At 40.5% G+C, this 15300-nt stretch overlaps 2 protein-coding genes across 2 annotated transcripts in view; one reads left to right on the top strand and one right to left on the bottom strand.

The window, feature by feature from the left end:
- The window catches only part of REEP3 (receptor accessory protein 3), a 98544-nt gene extending 94287 nt beyond the window's left edge, over positions 1-4257 (bottom strand). Inside the window, exon 1 of the mRNA XM_072823254.1 lies at positions 4073-4257. Coding sequence (XP_072679355.1) covers positions 4073-4104 — 32 coding nt within the window. The 5' untranslated portion in view covers positions 4105-4257. The remainder of the gene's footprint in view (positions 1-4072) is intronic.
- JMJD1C (jumonji domain containing 1C) overlaps positions 3788-15300 on the top strand; it is a 330739-nt gene continuing 319226 nt past the window's right edge. Inside the window, exon 1 of the mRNA XM_072823247.1 lies at positions 3788-3911. The gene's annotated coding sequence lies outside the window, so the exon portion shown is untranslated. The remainder of the gene's footprint in view (positions 3912-15300) is intronic.

The following is a 15300-nucleotide window of genomic DNA, read 5'->3' as shown; positions in this document are numbered from 1 at the left end:
TACTTGTACAATAGGAGATACTATAAATATCAGGACAAGTATTAAATCTTGCTAACAGTAAAATGCAGAAAAAACCCCAATGCAATCTGTTATACATGTTAGGAAAATACGAAAAAGTTAAAACACCCAAGCCTGGCTAAACTGTGAGAAAGACAGTAATCATACACTGTTGGTGGCAATGTAAAATATTAACATCCTTTTGGACAGCAATTTGGCAATTCATATCACCAGTCCTAAAAATACTCATAGCCTTTCACCCAAATGCTCCTCTTGGATATTCTGCCTAAGAAAATACTTAAAAAGAAAAAAAGTATACATAAATGATGTTTACTGTGGCATTATAATTATGTTGACATTAGTTATGATAATATTAAAAATGAACTAAAAGCAAAATTAAAGAAATGAATGGCTATGAAAATTATGAATATTGGCCTGATTACAGAAGAGATAAAATATGATTTCAGAGAACACAGAAGATGCTTACAATATACTAAGAATAATATAAAACTTTATTTTTATTTATTTTTTTACTATACTCTAAATATAACTATGTCACCTACAACAAGACAAAGAAAAATGTAAATTGAAAACAGTTTCAACATCCAGTCTGTTGGGACTGTAGGGGAATACGTTCTTCCTTGTTCTGATAACAACTAATACTTACTGAATACTTATCACGTGTCCAATGCTGGACTATACACGTTATGTATATGGACACATATAATCCTATGGGGGTAGGCTGCAGTCAATAAATGGCAGAGCTGATATTTGAATTCAGGTAGTATTTCATCCTGATCTTAACCACAATGATATATACCTAAATTAAGAAAAGTTAGAAAAGTAGGATTTCTCTCAACCTGTAAGAGTCATGTTTCAAAAGGTAAGGTATAGGTTATCACAAATGAATGAAATATCATTTGGTAATCTCAGACTACTATACCTTAATAATTGCTAACTTTTCAATCTTGCCTGCAAAGTTAAAACTGATTTTAAACAGAATGGAAAAACCCAACAAAATAAAAACCATTTCATACCACTACAGAATGCTAGAGCTGTATGAGAGAGTTGATTACCAAATCCCTTTATCTCTATAGAGAAACTGAGGTCTCCAATCAGTAAGAGGCTGACTCAAGGTCATTTGGGTGGTTAATATAACGAAAGCTAGTTCTATATTCCAGGTTCCCGGAGGGGTCCAACAATATTTCTTTCTATACTGCCTTATTCCCCTCCCCCACAAAAAACCATACCTATTACGTTTTAAGTGCAGAATAAATGCCAAGCTGCACATCTGGTGTGTTTTAGTTAAACTAATATTTACAATAGTTTTAATAGTGGTTTAATATTATAACCACTTTAAGAAGATGGCAGTGAAGCTCAGATGAGTTTAGTACATCACGCAGCTATTAACTGGCATCAGGATCTGATTCCAAAGCCAGGGCTCTTCCTCTAGTATCTACCACAAGGTCTGGAGAGAGAGTGCTCATGCACAGGAAGCTCTGGTTCTGGAAGTTCCTTGTGTTCCCTGCGCATGCCACCCAAAGGTTCACAGTAAGAAAACTATCTGATCTTTCTTCAGGCTCAGGACTAGCAGGCTGTACCAGCAGGTTAAAAAGAACGTAAATAAATTCTATCTCCTGGCATGAAAAAAAGTCTCCAAGTTTGTGTAGGTCCTGGACTGGGCTTTTTGTGTCCTATAGTACAACAAGGGAGAATACATTCTACTGAGAAATTGAGGAGAGCAGGGGTAAAATATAACGATGCTTGTATTCCTTGACAATTGTGCTTTCTAGTATGCTAATGGTTCAATGGCTCGTGACATATAATTCCATGACCTTTCCTCCCTCCCATTTTTTTCTTTTCTTTTGCTTCACACTTCAAATTCCATAGATTCTAGTACTGCAGGCTTTAGTCTTTTCTCTCCAGTTAGGAAGCCCCCTAAGTGAGCTCCTTGTCTTCAGAGTTTCTTCATTTACAACCATCTCACTCAGCAAGGAAGAGAATCTTCAAAAGTGAAGCCACTACTGCCTAACAAAATTTATCACTTTTTCCTTAAATTCCTTGAAAACAGGCCCTAGTCTACCTTTCCAGCTTTCTCTCCTGTCCCTCAAGTTCCCTGTAACTAATCTGGGCTTTCCCTGCTTTGTGCTTTTGGCTCACAAAGATCCCTTATCTGGAATCCTCTCCTCTTTCATCTTTGGCTGTCTAAATTCAGAAGGTCCTTTAAGGTCCATCTCAAATGTAATCTCCCTTGTTTTTTCTGGTTCTCCAACCAGATATAATTCCCTCCTTTTCTAACCCTTATAGCACTGGGTTGTAACTCTTACAAGACTCCACATTGTCACCTGTATTGCAGCAGGTATCAGTGTTTGAACTGTCAGTTCCAGTAACATCAACACTGTGTTACTAACTTTTGCGTTATAGGTAGCACCTAGAGAAGACTTTCATATTCATAGTCCATGATCAAAACCAAAAATTTGATTTGAGTAATGCAAACTACATCAAAGTGCTTCACAATTTTCTGTTAAAAAAAAAAAGAAAACTGGTCAAAGGAAACCAGTTTAAAAAAAATAGTTACAGCTTCTTAAATGGGGCACTTCATTTTCTAGGTGCAAACACAACAGTTGATATACATCTAGCAGGTCAAGAAAGGTGTGCTTGGATTATGTAAATGACGCTTAAAAGGCTGAAAAAGGCTGAAAAAAAAAAAAAAAAAGGCCTCAAAAACCCCAATCTGAAGACATCTGCAGTGTGCTTTTATTTCCTGATTTTTAGTTCTGTTCAGAGGAATGCAGGAAGCTCTGAAGCTTTAAACCTAGAATCTGTAGGGAGGTAGGGCAAACTTCATGAAGACAATCAAATGATGAAGTCAGAAGGCTACTGCAAATCAGGCTGAATAGAGCTACTGAGTGACTGATCCACTCTCGAACAAAAAACCAAAACTCAGAAAATTTAGCTTCTTCTCAGTGAAAAACTAAATCTGGAAATCTGGTAAATGTTCTATTTTCCACACTCTATAGCTGATCGGAGAAGCCTGCTGCTCAACAAAAACATTCCGTACAGGTGCTGAGGTAACAGTACTCCTACAGAGATCATGAATAATGAATCCGGGGGGCCCCTGGCTGTACCTACGTCATTGCTTACTTTGTGACCAATTTTCTTTTTTTGTTTTTGTTTATGGTTTGAAGACCGGGGGTAAGGTGGGGAGGATGAGAAAAAAATCGGTTTAAATTGTAGTCAGACAAAATGGAGTTAGTGGAGTGGCGCTGTGTAATTTTTGTCTCACGGACCTGTAGCGCTTGGTAAGGGCACGATGAAATTAGCCGATAATCTGATAAGAGCAAGAGGCACCTGCAGCCTCTCAGTCACTTGGCCGACGCCTCCGACCACACCAGGCCGGGCCCCTCCGCGAGCGGGTGGTCGCCATTCCACGGGAGACGCTGGGTGAGCGCCAGTCTTGGGGCAAGCGGGACCTCTCCCCGGGACGGGAGCTAGGAGCGCTCTCAGGTTTTTAGACAAATCTCTCCTCCTACCACACGTGACCGAATGGCATTCGGCCGCCCAGGGAGACCCCGCACCGCACCAGCCGCGGGATACAAAGGCTCCCGCCGCCGCCGCCGCCGCATCCTCGGGAGGGTCGCCGGGCCTCCCGCGCTCGCGTCAGCGGAGACTGCGCAGGGCGCCGCCGCGAGGCGCGCCGCTCCCGGGCCCACAGGGCGGTGCCGCGCAGCGCGGGGAGCGGGAGCGGGAGCGGGGAGCGCGCGCCGCCGGCCTCGCGCGCCCGCCCGCCCAGCGCCTCGGGAGCAGGGCCGCCGCGCCGCACGCAGCCCGGCCGCGCCGCAGCCGCAGCCACAGCCGCCGCCGCCGCCGGACCTTCGCCCGCCACAGGGAGCCCCGCAGCGCCGTGGACCCGGGTGAGGAGGCCGAGGCCGCCCCCCAACCCCCCCCCCCCGCCCCCGGGCAGGCCCAGGGCCCGGCCAGCCCGCTCCGGCCCAGGCCCGGGCCCGGGCCTTCCCCCCTCCCTGCGCCTCCCCGGGGCTGGCGCGGGCGGCGGGGCTTCGGGAGCGGCACTTACACCACGGCTCTGGAGATCATCCAGGACACCATCTTCCCGGGGGCTTGGCCCCCACTTCGGGGGAGGCTGGGCGCCGAGCGTGGCGGACCAGGCCGCCAACGGCAGGCCGCGCGCTCGCCGGCTCCTCGCGCTCCCCGGGGCCGCGCCGGCGCCCTCGGGAGCCGGGCCGGGTGTGTGCGCGCCGCGGCCCGAGCTGCGCGGCGGTCGGCCCCCCGCCCGTCCCCGCCCGTCCCCGCCCGCGGCCGAGCCGCCGCCGAGCCAGCCGGCCCCGCCCCTGCGCTCCGCTGATAGGCGGCGGCGGCGGCGGCGGCGGCGGCGCGGCGGCCGAGGCCGGGTCTGGGCGGCGGGGACCCCGGCCGGCGCCTGCGAGCCTCGGGGCGCGGCCTCCGGCGCCCGGGCCCCCGCCCGCCTTCTCTCTCCAGCTCTGGGACGCCCACCCGGCGTGGAGGGGACGAGGGGGTGGCGGGAGGCCGAGGCCGGGGGCTTGCGGGCGGGGGCTGGGATTTATGTGTGGAAAGAAATAGCAGGAACTCTGCCCGGCGGAATCCTCCGGATCAGGCCCTGGAAGCCGGGGATCCCCGGCAGGACTTTGAGGTGTGTGTGATCGATCGCATCCGCTGTCTCGGGCGTCTGAGGGAGACGTCGGCAGGATCCTTGTGCAAGCCTCGGTGTAGGTCGGCAGCCTGGTGCTGCGCGCTGCAGAGCTGGGAGGGGCGGACGTGCGTGGCGTCGGATTTCGTGTTTGCAGCAGTGGGTGTATCGATATCACCGTCCTGGGCCTCTCAAACCACCTTCCCAATCACAACATCTGCAAAGCCTGTTTTACAAACACATCTGAACCTGCCGGGTATTCAAAGTAAAAAAGGGCCTAGGGCTCCTGACCTGCTCTGCTATTTACAGTTGTCTTTTTTGGGGGGTGGGGGTGGGTTGGGTTACTGCTTACTCCTTGCAGTTCTTGCAGATAGCGTTAATTTCAAGAGAGAGGATTTAAAAACTGTTTCTGGTTGTAGTGCCCAATTGAGAAAATGATCTTCAAGTGTAGTCTTGTTTTCTTCCCCCGCCCCCCCCCCCAGTTCAGAGGACAGTAAAAGTTAATTCTAATATTCAGATGGTACGAAGAATAAAGGATGAAATGTGGGCTTCAAGCCTTTAATTATAAAGTCCTAAAAAACAGCTTATTTTGTGACCATGTAATTTATTCTTTTTGTTCCTCAGTTTCCCCACAGTAAAAAGAGACTAATAATACTGCAGCTTACCTTGTCGGAGTGACATGAGGCAGTGCTAAATAACATGTTTAGGCAGTTCTCCAGCTTGCTTGGAAGAAAATCGAGGGCATACATAAGATTGTCCAGAGTTCTTTTAAGTTCCCAGGTTCAAGAAATTTAGTACTATTTTTATTATTTAAGAATTGAGCTCAAAAGTTGCTTTCAACTTCAGGGTTAGGTTCTTTTTCTTATTCACTCATATTAAGAATATATAAAAAAAGATGTATTTTAGTTTCAGGGATCACTTAAAATTTGTATGTGTTTGGAATCTTATTTTTGGCTATTTTTAGCATTCTTTGGAGATCACGTGTGTCACATAAGCACTAGTTTTCTGGAAAACTGCTGCCCAATAAAATCCAAACTCCTGGGACGCCAGGCTCAGCCATGCTCATTGGTTGAGCGTCTGCCTTTGGCTCTGGTTGTGATCCCAGGGTCCTAGGATGAGTACTGCATTAGGCTCCCCGTAGGGAACCTGCTTCTCCTCCTGCCTTGTGTCTTTGCCTCTCTGTGTCTCTCATGAATAAATACAGTCTTCAAAAAAAAAAAAAAAAGTCCAAACTCATTTGAATGGCACTTAAATCTCTCCATGAACAGGTCCTGAAATGTTTTTAACAGCCTGGGTTTTTACTGCTTTCTCAACCCCTTTGGATCCCTGCCCTTTCCCCTCATTCTTTTCTCTGAACCAGCTGTATTTACATGCCCGGCACCTTGACCAGACTTCATTTCTTCTTTAACGATGTACTCTCTACTCTCTACCTATCAGGATCCTTGTTTTTCAGTGTCCTATGCTATGAGGATGTCCCTGATTTTCCCCAGTGAAAATTATCCATAATTTTTCCTAGGCCCTCACAATTTATTAGTTGAATTTCTACTTAATACCTGTTTCATTCTGCTTTATATTATGACTGTGTCTTACTGATGTCTAATCTACTGGGTAGTAAAATGTTTGAGGACAGATATGGTATACTAGATAAGATATCTTTTGTGTTTTCCAAGTCTCTAGAATAGGATAATTGCCCATTGAGAGTTTGAGAAGTTCGTTAATACACTCTCTTTTAAGTGTTGAAGCTTTATGAAAATTCAGCCATGTACTGTAGAAGTCTCTTAAAGATGTCTTGTGTTCTTCATTTGGGGGGTCATCATTCTGAATATTATCTCACAACTTTCACCGTAATGTATGCTTTCAGCGGTTGCTGAGACATGTAGGACTGTTGGTTGCTCTCTGAAATGTCCCTAAGCTGCTGTGTCTTAAATTTCATTTCGTATGCTTATTTTATCTTCAGTCTCTTCCATATTCATAGCACGTTTTGCTGCTCTCAATCTGGAACAGCCCCCTTCTTTATACATCTCAATATGCCATGTGCTGGAAACCACCTGCCCTCTGCTAAGCACATGTTGTTGAATCAACCTTTACAACCCAAAATGTGTAGGTAGTGTTATCCCCATTTGATATACTGGAAACTGAGGTTTAGAGAGTTCACTGCCAATGACCACATAACTCATAGGTGACAGAATTGGAACTAGTCCATGTTTCCTGGCTGTTCTTGACATTATACTGTGATAATCAAATTGTGTCTAAGGAAGTGGGTCCAGATGGGGAATACCCTCTTGGAGGAAGTTGGGAGACAAATTTTTTGTTGTTGGTGGTGGCTGGGGCTAACCACTAACATTTAATGGGTGGAGATTAGGGATGTTACACTTGACGCAGTGTGTGGGCAATCCTGAGCAAAGAATGTTCCCATCTCCTGTGTGGTTAGAAATATCCTGCTTGACATTTGTGTAACATTTGTAATTATCAGAATCTAGAAACCATTCTACATATAAACTAATGGTTTTAATGGAGACTGAACTTTCGTTTATTTCCACATGCAAATGTTGTGTGAAAGGAAGATATTTTTCACAACTTGATGACGAGTTGTTTAGTTTTGGAAAACTATCACAGACCACTTTGCTATCATGTTCATGATTACTTTTATGTGTCTTCTAGTTCAGTTTTGTTTCAAGATTAATATTGAAATACTCATAAATTTTCATTTTCCTTTTACATTTATATTTTGTTTAGGGTACATGGTTTCCTTAGAAGTTGTTTGTAGGAAGAGTGTTATAATTTCATTTCAGGGTGATGATGCAGAAGTTGGAAAATATTTTATGGAGGGGAAACACTGAGTCTGATAAGGTTGAGAATTCTTGGGCTAAACTAAGAGTAAATTTATCTGATGAGGAGTCTCTTATGGAAAGTGCCCAAGTTTCAGTAGGAGTTGTTTCTAATCTCTGTGTCCTGGGCCAAATCTTGGATGGGAGAGATCTTCTAGTAGGTGGCCATTAAATAAGTGCTTCGTGGTGTGAGGCAAGGCTCTAGAGACTTGGGAGAAGCTGAAGTACATTACCTGCGGCCTAGAAGCTTATTTAAAGTGTTGTTTCATTTGGTATACTTGAGATCGTTTCTGGTATAGAAAGTAGAAAATTATTTCTTTAAATATTAAATGGTTTATTTTAACATATATCACTGGTATTCATTTATTGTGCTATGGAGTGCTTCCTTCATTATATTATGCAAAGACACTTTTCTTTAGGTATTGAATGTAACATGGTGGGAGGCAGCGTATTTAAAGATTGTTCTATCAGGAGATCTATTTCTGCTATTAATAATGTGATGTTTGGCAAGTCAGTTTGCTTTTAAATGGGGTTGATAATGTTATCAAACGCAAGGGGTTTTAAAACTTAAGGCTAATTAGACTCTATTAAAAGAGTTGCTTTCTCTTCTATATTTTCCCTTAGTGTTCCTAGGAGATATGTAGAATGTGCATCTTTTACATGTTAAAGGAGTTCATTTATTAAGAAAAAAAGAGTAGTAAAGTACCTAGGAGAACAGGTAGTAAGAGCAGAATTACATGGTACAGAGATAGTATCTAATTTGTGTAATTATTAATGAGTATGCCAGTGGTACTAAATAATAGGTCACCTTCCCCTTCCTACTGGAGGAGTATTTTCAAGTGCTTGAAAATATTTTTATTTGGAGGAAGACTAAAATTACTAAACGCATCTGCCTTAATAGTTGTTTAGAAAATAGTGTCAGGGAGAGGATCTAACGACAATGACTTAAAAGGTAAACCTGTTCTTTTTCTATCTCCTGCTGGATGAATATTTCTTTTATCTTAGCCAATCTGTTTTAGTATTATGGTGACAATAGAGGTGAAATTTGCATCTAACATTGAAATAAAATTATAAAGAAAAGTAATATTCAGAATGCAATAATCAGATTGCAGGAGAATGGAAAGATTAGATTCTGAAGAAGATGAAAGCAAAATATGTCTGTGATGGCCGGATCTAAGGAACACATATAGTAAGGAATTGACCATATCTGAAGTTCTTCTACATTGGAAATAGTAGTTTTACTATGACAATTAAGGACTTATACAGAACTTTTTCCCCTTCTGGTCATTCATGTTAAATGGCAGAGAAACACATAGCTCAAGACATATTTGGGGCACTTTCACTATTCATTTAAAAAAGAATAGATTGAATCATAGTTTCCGGTTTTAAAATCAAGGTAGGGGACACCTGGGTGGCTCAGCGGTTGAGCGTCTGCCTTTGGCTCCGGGCGTGATCCCAGAGTGCCGGGATCGAGTTCTGCGTCGGGCTCCCTACATGGAGCCTGCTTCCCCCTCTGCCTGTGTCTCTGCCTCTCTCTCTGTGTCTCTCATGAATAAATAAATAAAATCTTTAAAAAAATAAAAATAAAATCAAGGTAGATCTATGATTTCAGGTATTGTTCAGGTGCATACAGAGGTTGTGGTGTAATTTCCAAAAAGTTGAAATATTTGATAATTCTACCATGTGTATTAAGCAGACCTTAAAATTTTTTTTATTGGTGTTTTTGAGTGGTAATTCAAAGCACATGGAATATAATTCACAAGGGTAAACAATGAAGTTAGTCTTTTCTGCCTGTCTCCAGCTCTCCAGTTCCCTTCACAGGCTATCTCTGTTGTCAGTGTTTTGTTTTGCTTTTGTTTTTGTTTTCGTCTTTTGCCAGAGCAAAGTCTAGCAACAGACTCAGTTATATGTAGGTATTTAACCTAAGTTAAAGGTGGAATTTTACATCTGTTGGAACATGATGGGTTTATTTAGTAAATGATTTTGTGACGGCCAGCCGTTTAGTAAAACCTGAAGAAAAAGTAATTCCTGATGGATAAGAAATGTAAATGTGAAAACTAAAAGTACCATAAAAGTGCAAAAATAATATATACATAAAGGTAATATGATCTTGATGTTGGAAAGTCCTCTCAAAGCATGTGATAAAATCAGAACCAAAGTCAAATTTCACAGACCGGGATCCCTGGGTGGCGCAGCGGTTTGGCGCCTGCCTTTGGCCTGGGGCGCGATCCTGGAGACCCGGGATCGAATCCCACGTCGGGCTCCCGGGGCATGGAGCCTGCTTCTCCCTCTGTCTGTGTCTCTGCCTCTCTCTCTCTTTCTGTGTGACTATCATGAATAATTAAAAATTAAAAAAAAATTTTTTCACAGACCTAGTAACATAAAAATTTAGAAGTTTTCCGCCCTGAAAAATCACATAAATGGGATTTCAAGACAAATGATAAACTGGGGAAAAAAATTTGTAAAACCAAAGGGTTGATAGTCTTGCTATACAAAGTGCAACACAACAAAACAAATAAAGAACATTAACTGAAAATATCTCAAAACTTGGGATCTCTGGTTTCCAGCCCAGTATGTAGGGAGTTTAGGAATTGCTATTCTATCCTAACAAGTAAAAAGCTGAACTAAAGAGATACACTCTGCTTAGATTCTTCAGGGTAATGAAGTCACAGGGTAAACTGTTGCCCCCAGAATTGGAATTACAGGAAGATACAGGGAATCACACCCTACTGGAGTAGAAACCTCTGCAGCAACCAGTGCCAGGGTAGGAAAACCTAAACTATAATTGATGAATCTGGAAGCTCAGGGTGGACAACTCTGAGGGTTAAAAACTGTGAGAGAATCTAGTCATGAGGGACCCCCACACTTTGGTGAGTATTACCTCCACAAGCTCTGTCCAGTCCTCACAGTAAATATTGGAGAAAAAACACTGTGTTTCCAAAAGGAGGAGGGGAAAAGGAACCATTTCAAAATAAACCAGAGCATTCTGCTTTTCTTAACAAGAAAGGCCCTCAGGAGAAAGTACTTTACCAGAGCCTAACCTAAATGGGGGAAGGCAAATATGCAGCATCAACCAGCCCTAGTCTTACACTTGGGGGTAAGGAAAGAACCCAATTTGAGCTCATCTAGCCATATGTGAAGGGAAAGGGAAATATATAACTTTAGCTATCCTGTCCCATCTTTGGGGAGTGGAAAGGTAGGGACTGAGAAACATTGATGAAATTCATAGTCCAGAGGTGCCAGCTCACTGAAAAACTGAGACCAATCTTAGGACTGGAGAATGCCTCCCCCTAACCACCACCATACCACTACATTTCTAAAGACCTATTTACCACAGCTCTTTAACCTAGTGCATCATGTCTGCCTTTCAACAAAAAATTACAAGGCATACTAAAAGACAAAAAAATGACAGAGACTGAGCAGTTGTCAGAACTAGCTAGAGTCAGGGAAGGAATGTTGGAATTACCAGACCAGGAATTTTTTTTTTTTTTTTAAAGATGACTAATGTGGTAAGAATTTTAATGGAAAAAGTAGACATGGATAAATGGATAATGTAAGCAGAAAGGTAGAAATTCTAAGAAAGAATGAAAGAAATATTAGATCAAAAATATGGTAACAAAGAATGTCCTTGATGGGCTCATTACTAAACTGGACCTGGCTGAGGAAAGAATCTCTCCGAATTTAAGGATATGCCAATAGAAAATTTCAAATTTAAAAAGTAAAGAGGGAAAAAAATGGAAAAAAGTGGACTAGAACATCTCAAAACTGTGGGACAACTACAAAAGGTATGGCATATGTGTAATGTGAATAGCAGGCAGAGAAAAAAAGGAAGAGAAGCAATATCTGAGGCAGTTATGACTGACGATTTCCTCAGATTAATGCCAGGCACTAAATCATAGAACTGGGAAGCTTAGAGAATACCGAGTAGGATAAAGGTAAAAAAACAAAAAAAAAACACAACACAAAACAACAACAAAAAAATCAACCCACAAAACCCTACACCTAGGCATAATATATTCAAACTTCAGAAAATCAGCAGTAAAGAGAATAATCTTGAAAGAAGCCAGAGGGAAAAAAAGCACCTTATCTATAGAAGAGCAGGGGTGAGGATCACGTTCATTCAACTTCTTCAACTTTGCAGAAAGCAAGAAGAGTTGAGTAAAACTATTTGAAGTATCGAGGAAAAACTCCCACCAACCTAGGCTCTGTATCTTGTAAGGTTATCTTCAAAAGTGAAGGAGAAATACTTTCTCAAACAAATCGAGGGAACCTGTTACTATTATACCTGCATTGCATGAAATGTTAGAAGTAGTACTTCAGACAGAAGAAAAATGGTACACATCAGAAACTGATCTACATAAAGAAAGGAAGAACTTTGGAGAAGAAATAAGTGAAAAGAGGGCAAAAACTTTTTTAATACTTTTGATCTAATAGTTTTCAGTTTGTTCAGTTGTTCAGTTTGTTTTCAGTTTGAAAAATGATAGCAGCAATATATTCAGTTTGTGTGTATGCTTAATTGTATACTTATGTATAAGTGAAATGAAATGAAAGCAATTGTATAAGAGATCAGAGGGAAGAATTGGATTTGGATTACTTGTAAATATATTCAGGCCTACCTCAGAGATATTTTGGGTTTGGTTTGAGACTGCTGTAACAAAGCAAATATCACAATAAAGTGAGTCAAAGAAATTTTTTAATTTCCTGGTGCATATAATAGTTGTGTTTGCATATAATAGTTGTGTTTACACCATACTGTAGTCTATTGAGTGTAATAGCATTATGCCTAAAAAAGTACATACCTTAATTAAAAAATACCTTATTGCTAAAAAATATTACCCTCTGAGCTTTCAGAGAGTTGAAATCACTGATCTCCATAACAGATATTACAACAATGAAAATGTTTGAAATGTTGGGAGAATTAGCAAAATGTGACAGAGACATGAAGTGGGCAAATACTGTTGAAAAAATGGTACCCATAGACTTGCTCAACATAGGGTTGCTATGAAACTTTAATTTGAAGAAGACATAGTATCTTCGAAGTACAGTAGAGCAATACATATAACCAAGTTTACCTGTATTGCAAACTCTAGAGCAACCACTAATGTTAAAAAAAAAAAAAGATTAAAATTGATACGAGAGAAAATGGAATCCTATAAAATACTCAAAATCACAAAAGGCAGAAAAAGTGTGGAAGTACAAAAGGGAACAAAGAACAAGGACAAGGAGTAGAAAACAGTAACAAATATGGTAGAAGTTAACCCACCTGAAACAATTTCCTCTAAATACATCACTTAAAAGACAAATTATCAGGGTGGATCAAAAACAAGACTCCAGTCTGTTGTCTACAAGAAACTCACTTTAAAAACATGTAGATTAAAAGTAAAGGGTTAGAGGAACATACACTGTGCTAACACTAATCAAAAGAAAGTGGAAATAGGTATATTAATTTCAGACAGAGTAGGCTTGAGAGCAGAGATAGTTATTAGGAATAAAAAGGGGCATTACATGGAATAAAGTGGTCAGTACTTAAAGAAGTCATAACAATCCTTAATGTTTATAAACCCAACAGTGTCAAAATATGTGAGGCGAAAACTGATAGAACAGCAAGTATAAATAGATGAATCCACTACTGTTGGAGGCTTTAACACCCCTTTGTCAGAATTGGACAGATCCAGCAGGCAGAAAATCTGTAAAGACATGGTTGAACCCAACAAAACTATTAATCAACTGGATATAACTGACATCTATCGACCTGTATTGCAGCAGATTACACATTCTTCTCAAGCTCACATGAACATTCATCAAAATAGACATCATTCTGGGTCATAAAACACACTTTAACAACAATTTAAAGGAACAGATATATAATATCTGTTTTCAGATCACAATGAAATTAGTCTAGAAATTAATAAGAGAGTTCTAAAGTTTCCATATATTTGGAGATTAAAGGGGCATAATCCAAAAAAACACATGGATCAAGGAAGAAATCTCAGGAGACATTGAAAGATGTTTTGAGTTAAATGAGAATGAAAATATAACTTATCAACAAAAGGAGTTTTAGAAGGAAATTTATAGTATTGGATATGTATACTAGAATGGAAGAATGTTCTAATATCATCCATTTAAGCTTTCATCTTGGGAACTAGAAAAGGACAAATCAAATCTGAAGTAAGCAGAAGAGAAGAAACGGTAAGAATGACAACAGTTAAATTGAAAGTAGGAAATCCGAGAAAATCAACCCAAAAGCTGGTTCTTTGGAAAGGTCAATAAAATCAGTAAGTCTCTAGCTAACTTAATGAAAAAGAAGGACACAAATTACTGATCAGGTATGAAAGAGAGGACATAACTACAGATCCCATGAACATTAAAAGGGTAATCAAGAAATTCTGTGAAAAGCTCCATGCTCACAAATTTGATAACCTAGATGAAGTGGATCCATTCCTTGAAAGTCACAATCTGTCAGAAATCATACAAGAAGAAAAAGAAAATCTGAATAGCCCTGTATCTATTTTAAAAATTGAATCCGTTAATAACCTTTCAAAATAAAGCACCAGGCCCACATGGGTTCATTGGTGAATTGTACCAAGAAAGAGAAGAATAGAAAGAGAGATTATACTGCATCTCTACAGTCTCTCCCAAAAAATAGAAGGAGAGAGAATAATTTCTATTCTGTGAAGTCAGCATTTATCCTAACACCAAATCCAAAGACATTATGAGGAAATTGCCTACCAATTCTCTCATGAACTTAGATGAAAAAAAAGACTCAAAATATTAGCCATTTGAATCCAACAATGTGTGAAAAGATTTATATATTACAGCTAGGTGGAATTTATGCCAGGTATGCAAGGCTGGTTCAGCAATTGAAAATTAAGTAATATAATCCATTATATCAACAGGCTAAAGAAAAAAATTGCGTGATTATAAATCTGACATCCATCTGTTATTTAAAAAAACTTCTTAAAGTACTTTTGGAGGAGAACTTCCTCAACTTGATAAAGGACATTTACAAAAAACCTACAACTAATATTATACTTAATGGTAAGAAACTAGAGACTCTTTACTAAGGTCAGGAATAGGGCAAGCATGTCCCTTCCCACCATTACTTTTAGCCTCGTATTGGAAGTCAAAGCTAATGCAGTAAGGCAAGAAAAGGGAAAAGAAATTATCCTGATTTGGAGGAAAGGGGGAAGGAATAAAACTATCTTTGTTAGTGGTTTTATCTATGTAGAATATCTGAAATAACTGACAAAATCATATATATATATATATATATATATATACACACACAATTTGAAATCGAAAGCTCAATACCATTTAGTTTAATGCCCCCACGAAATGAAATAGGTATAAACCTGACAAATTATGTATGAGATCTATAAGAGGAAAACTGACTTCTGAATGAAGTCAAGGAACTAAATGAGAGATATTTCATGCCTATGGTTAGGAAGACTCAATATTGTCAAGATGTCAATCAGTTCTTCTCAACTTGATCTATAGATTCAGTACAATCTCAAAATCCTGGCAGGTAATTTTGTGGGTATTGACAAACTGATTCTAAAGTTCATATGCCAGGTGAAAAGAGTTTTGAAGGAGAAGGACCGTCAGAGAACTGACACTAACTTACTTCTAGATTAACTGTAAAGCTATATTAAATCAGCACATTGTGGTCTTGGCGGAAGCATACACAAGTAGATCAATGGAATAGAATAGAAAGCCCAGAAACAGATCCATATAATTATAGTCAATGACCTTTGACACAAAGGAGCAAAGACAGTGCATTCGAGTAGATAGCCTTTTCAACAAATAGTG

This window comes from Canis lupus, chromosome 4 (assembly GCF_048164855.1).
Source record: "Canis lupus baileyi chromosome 4, mCanLup2.hap1, whole genome shotgun sequence".
Lineage (NCBI taxonomy): Eukaryota > Metazoa > Chordata > Mammalia > Carnivora > Canidae > Canis > Canis lupus.
Note: the sequence above shows the minus strand (reverse complement) of the source record. Positions and strands in the feature narration are given on the sequence as shown.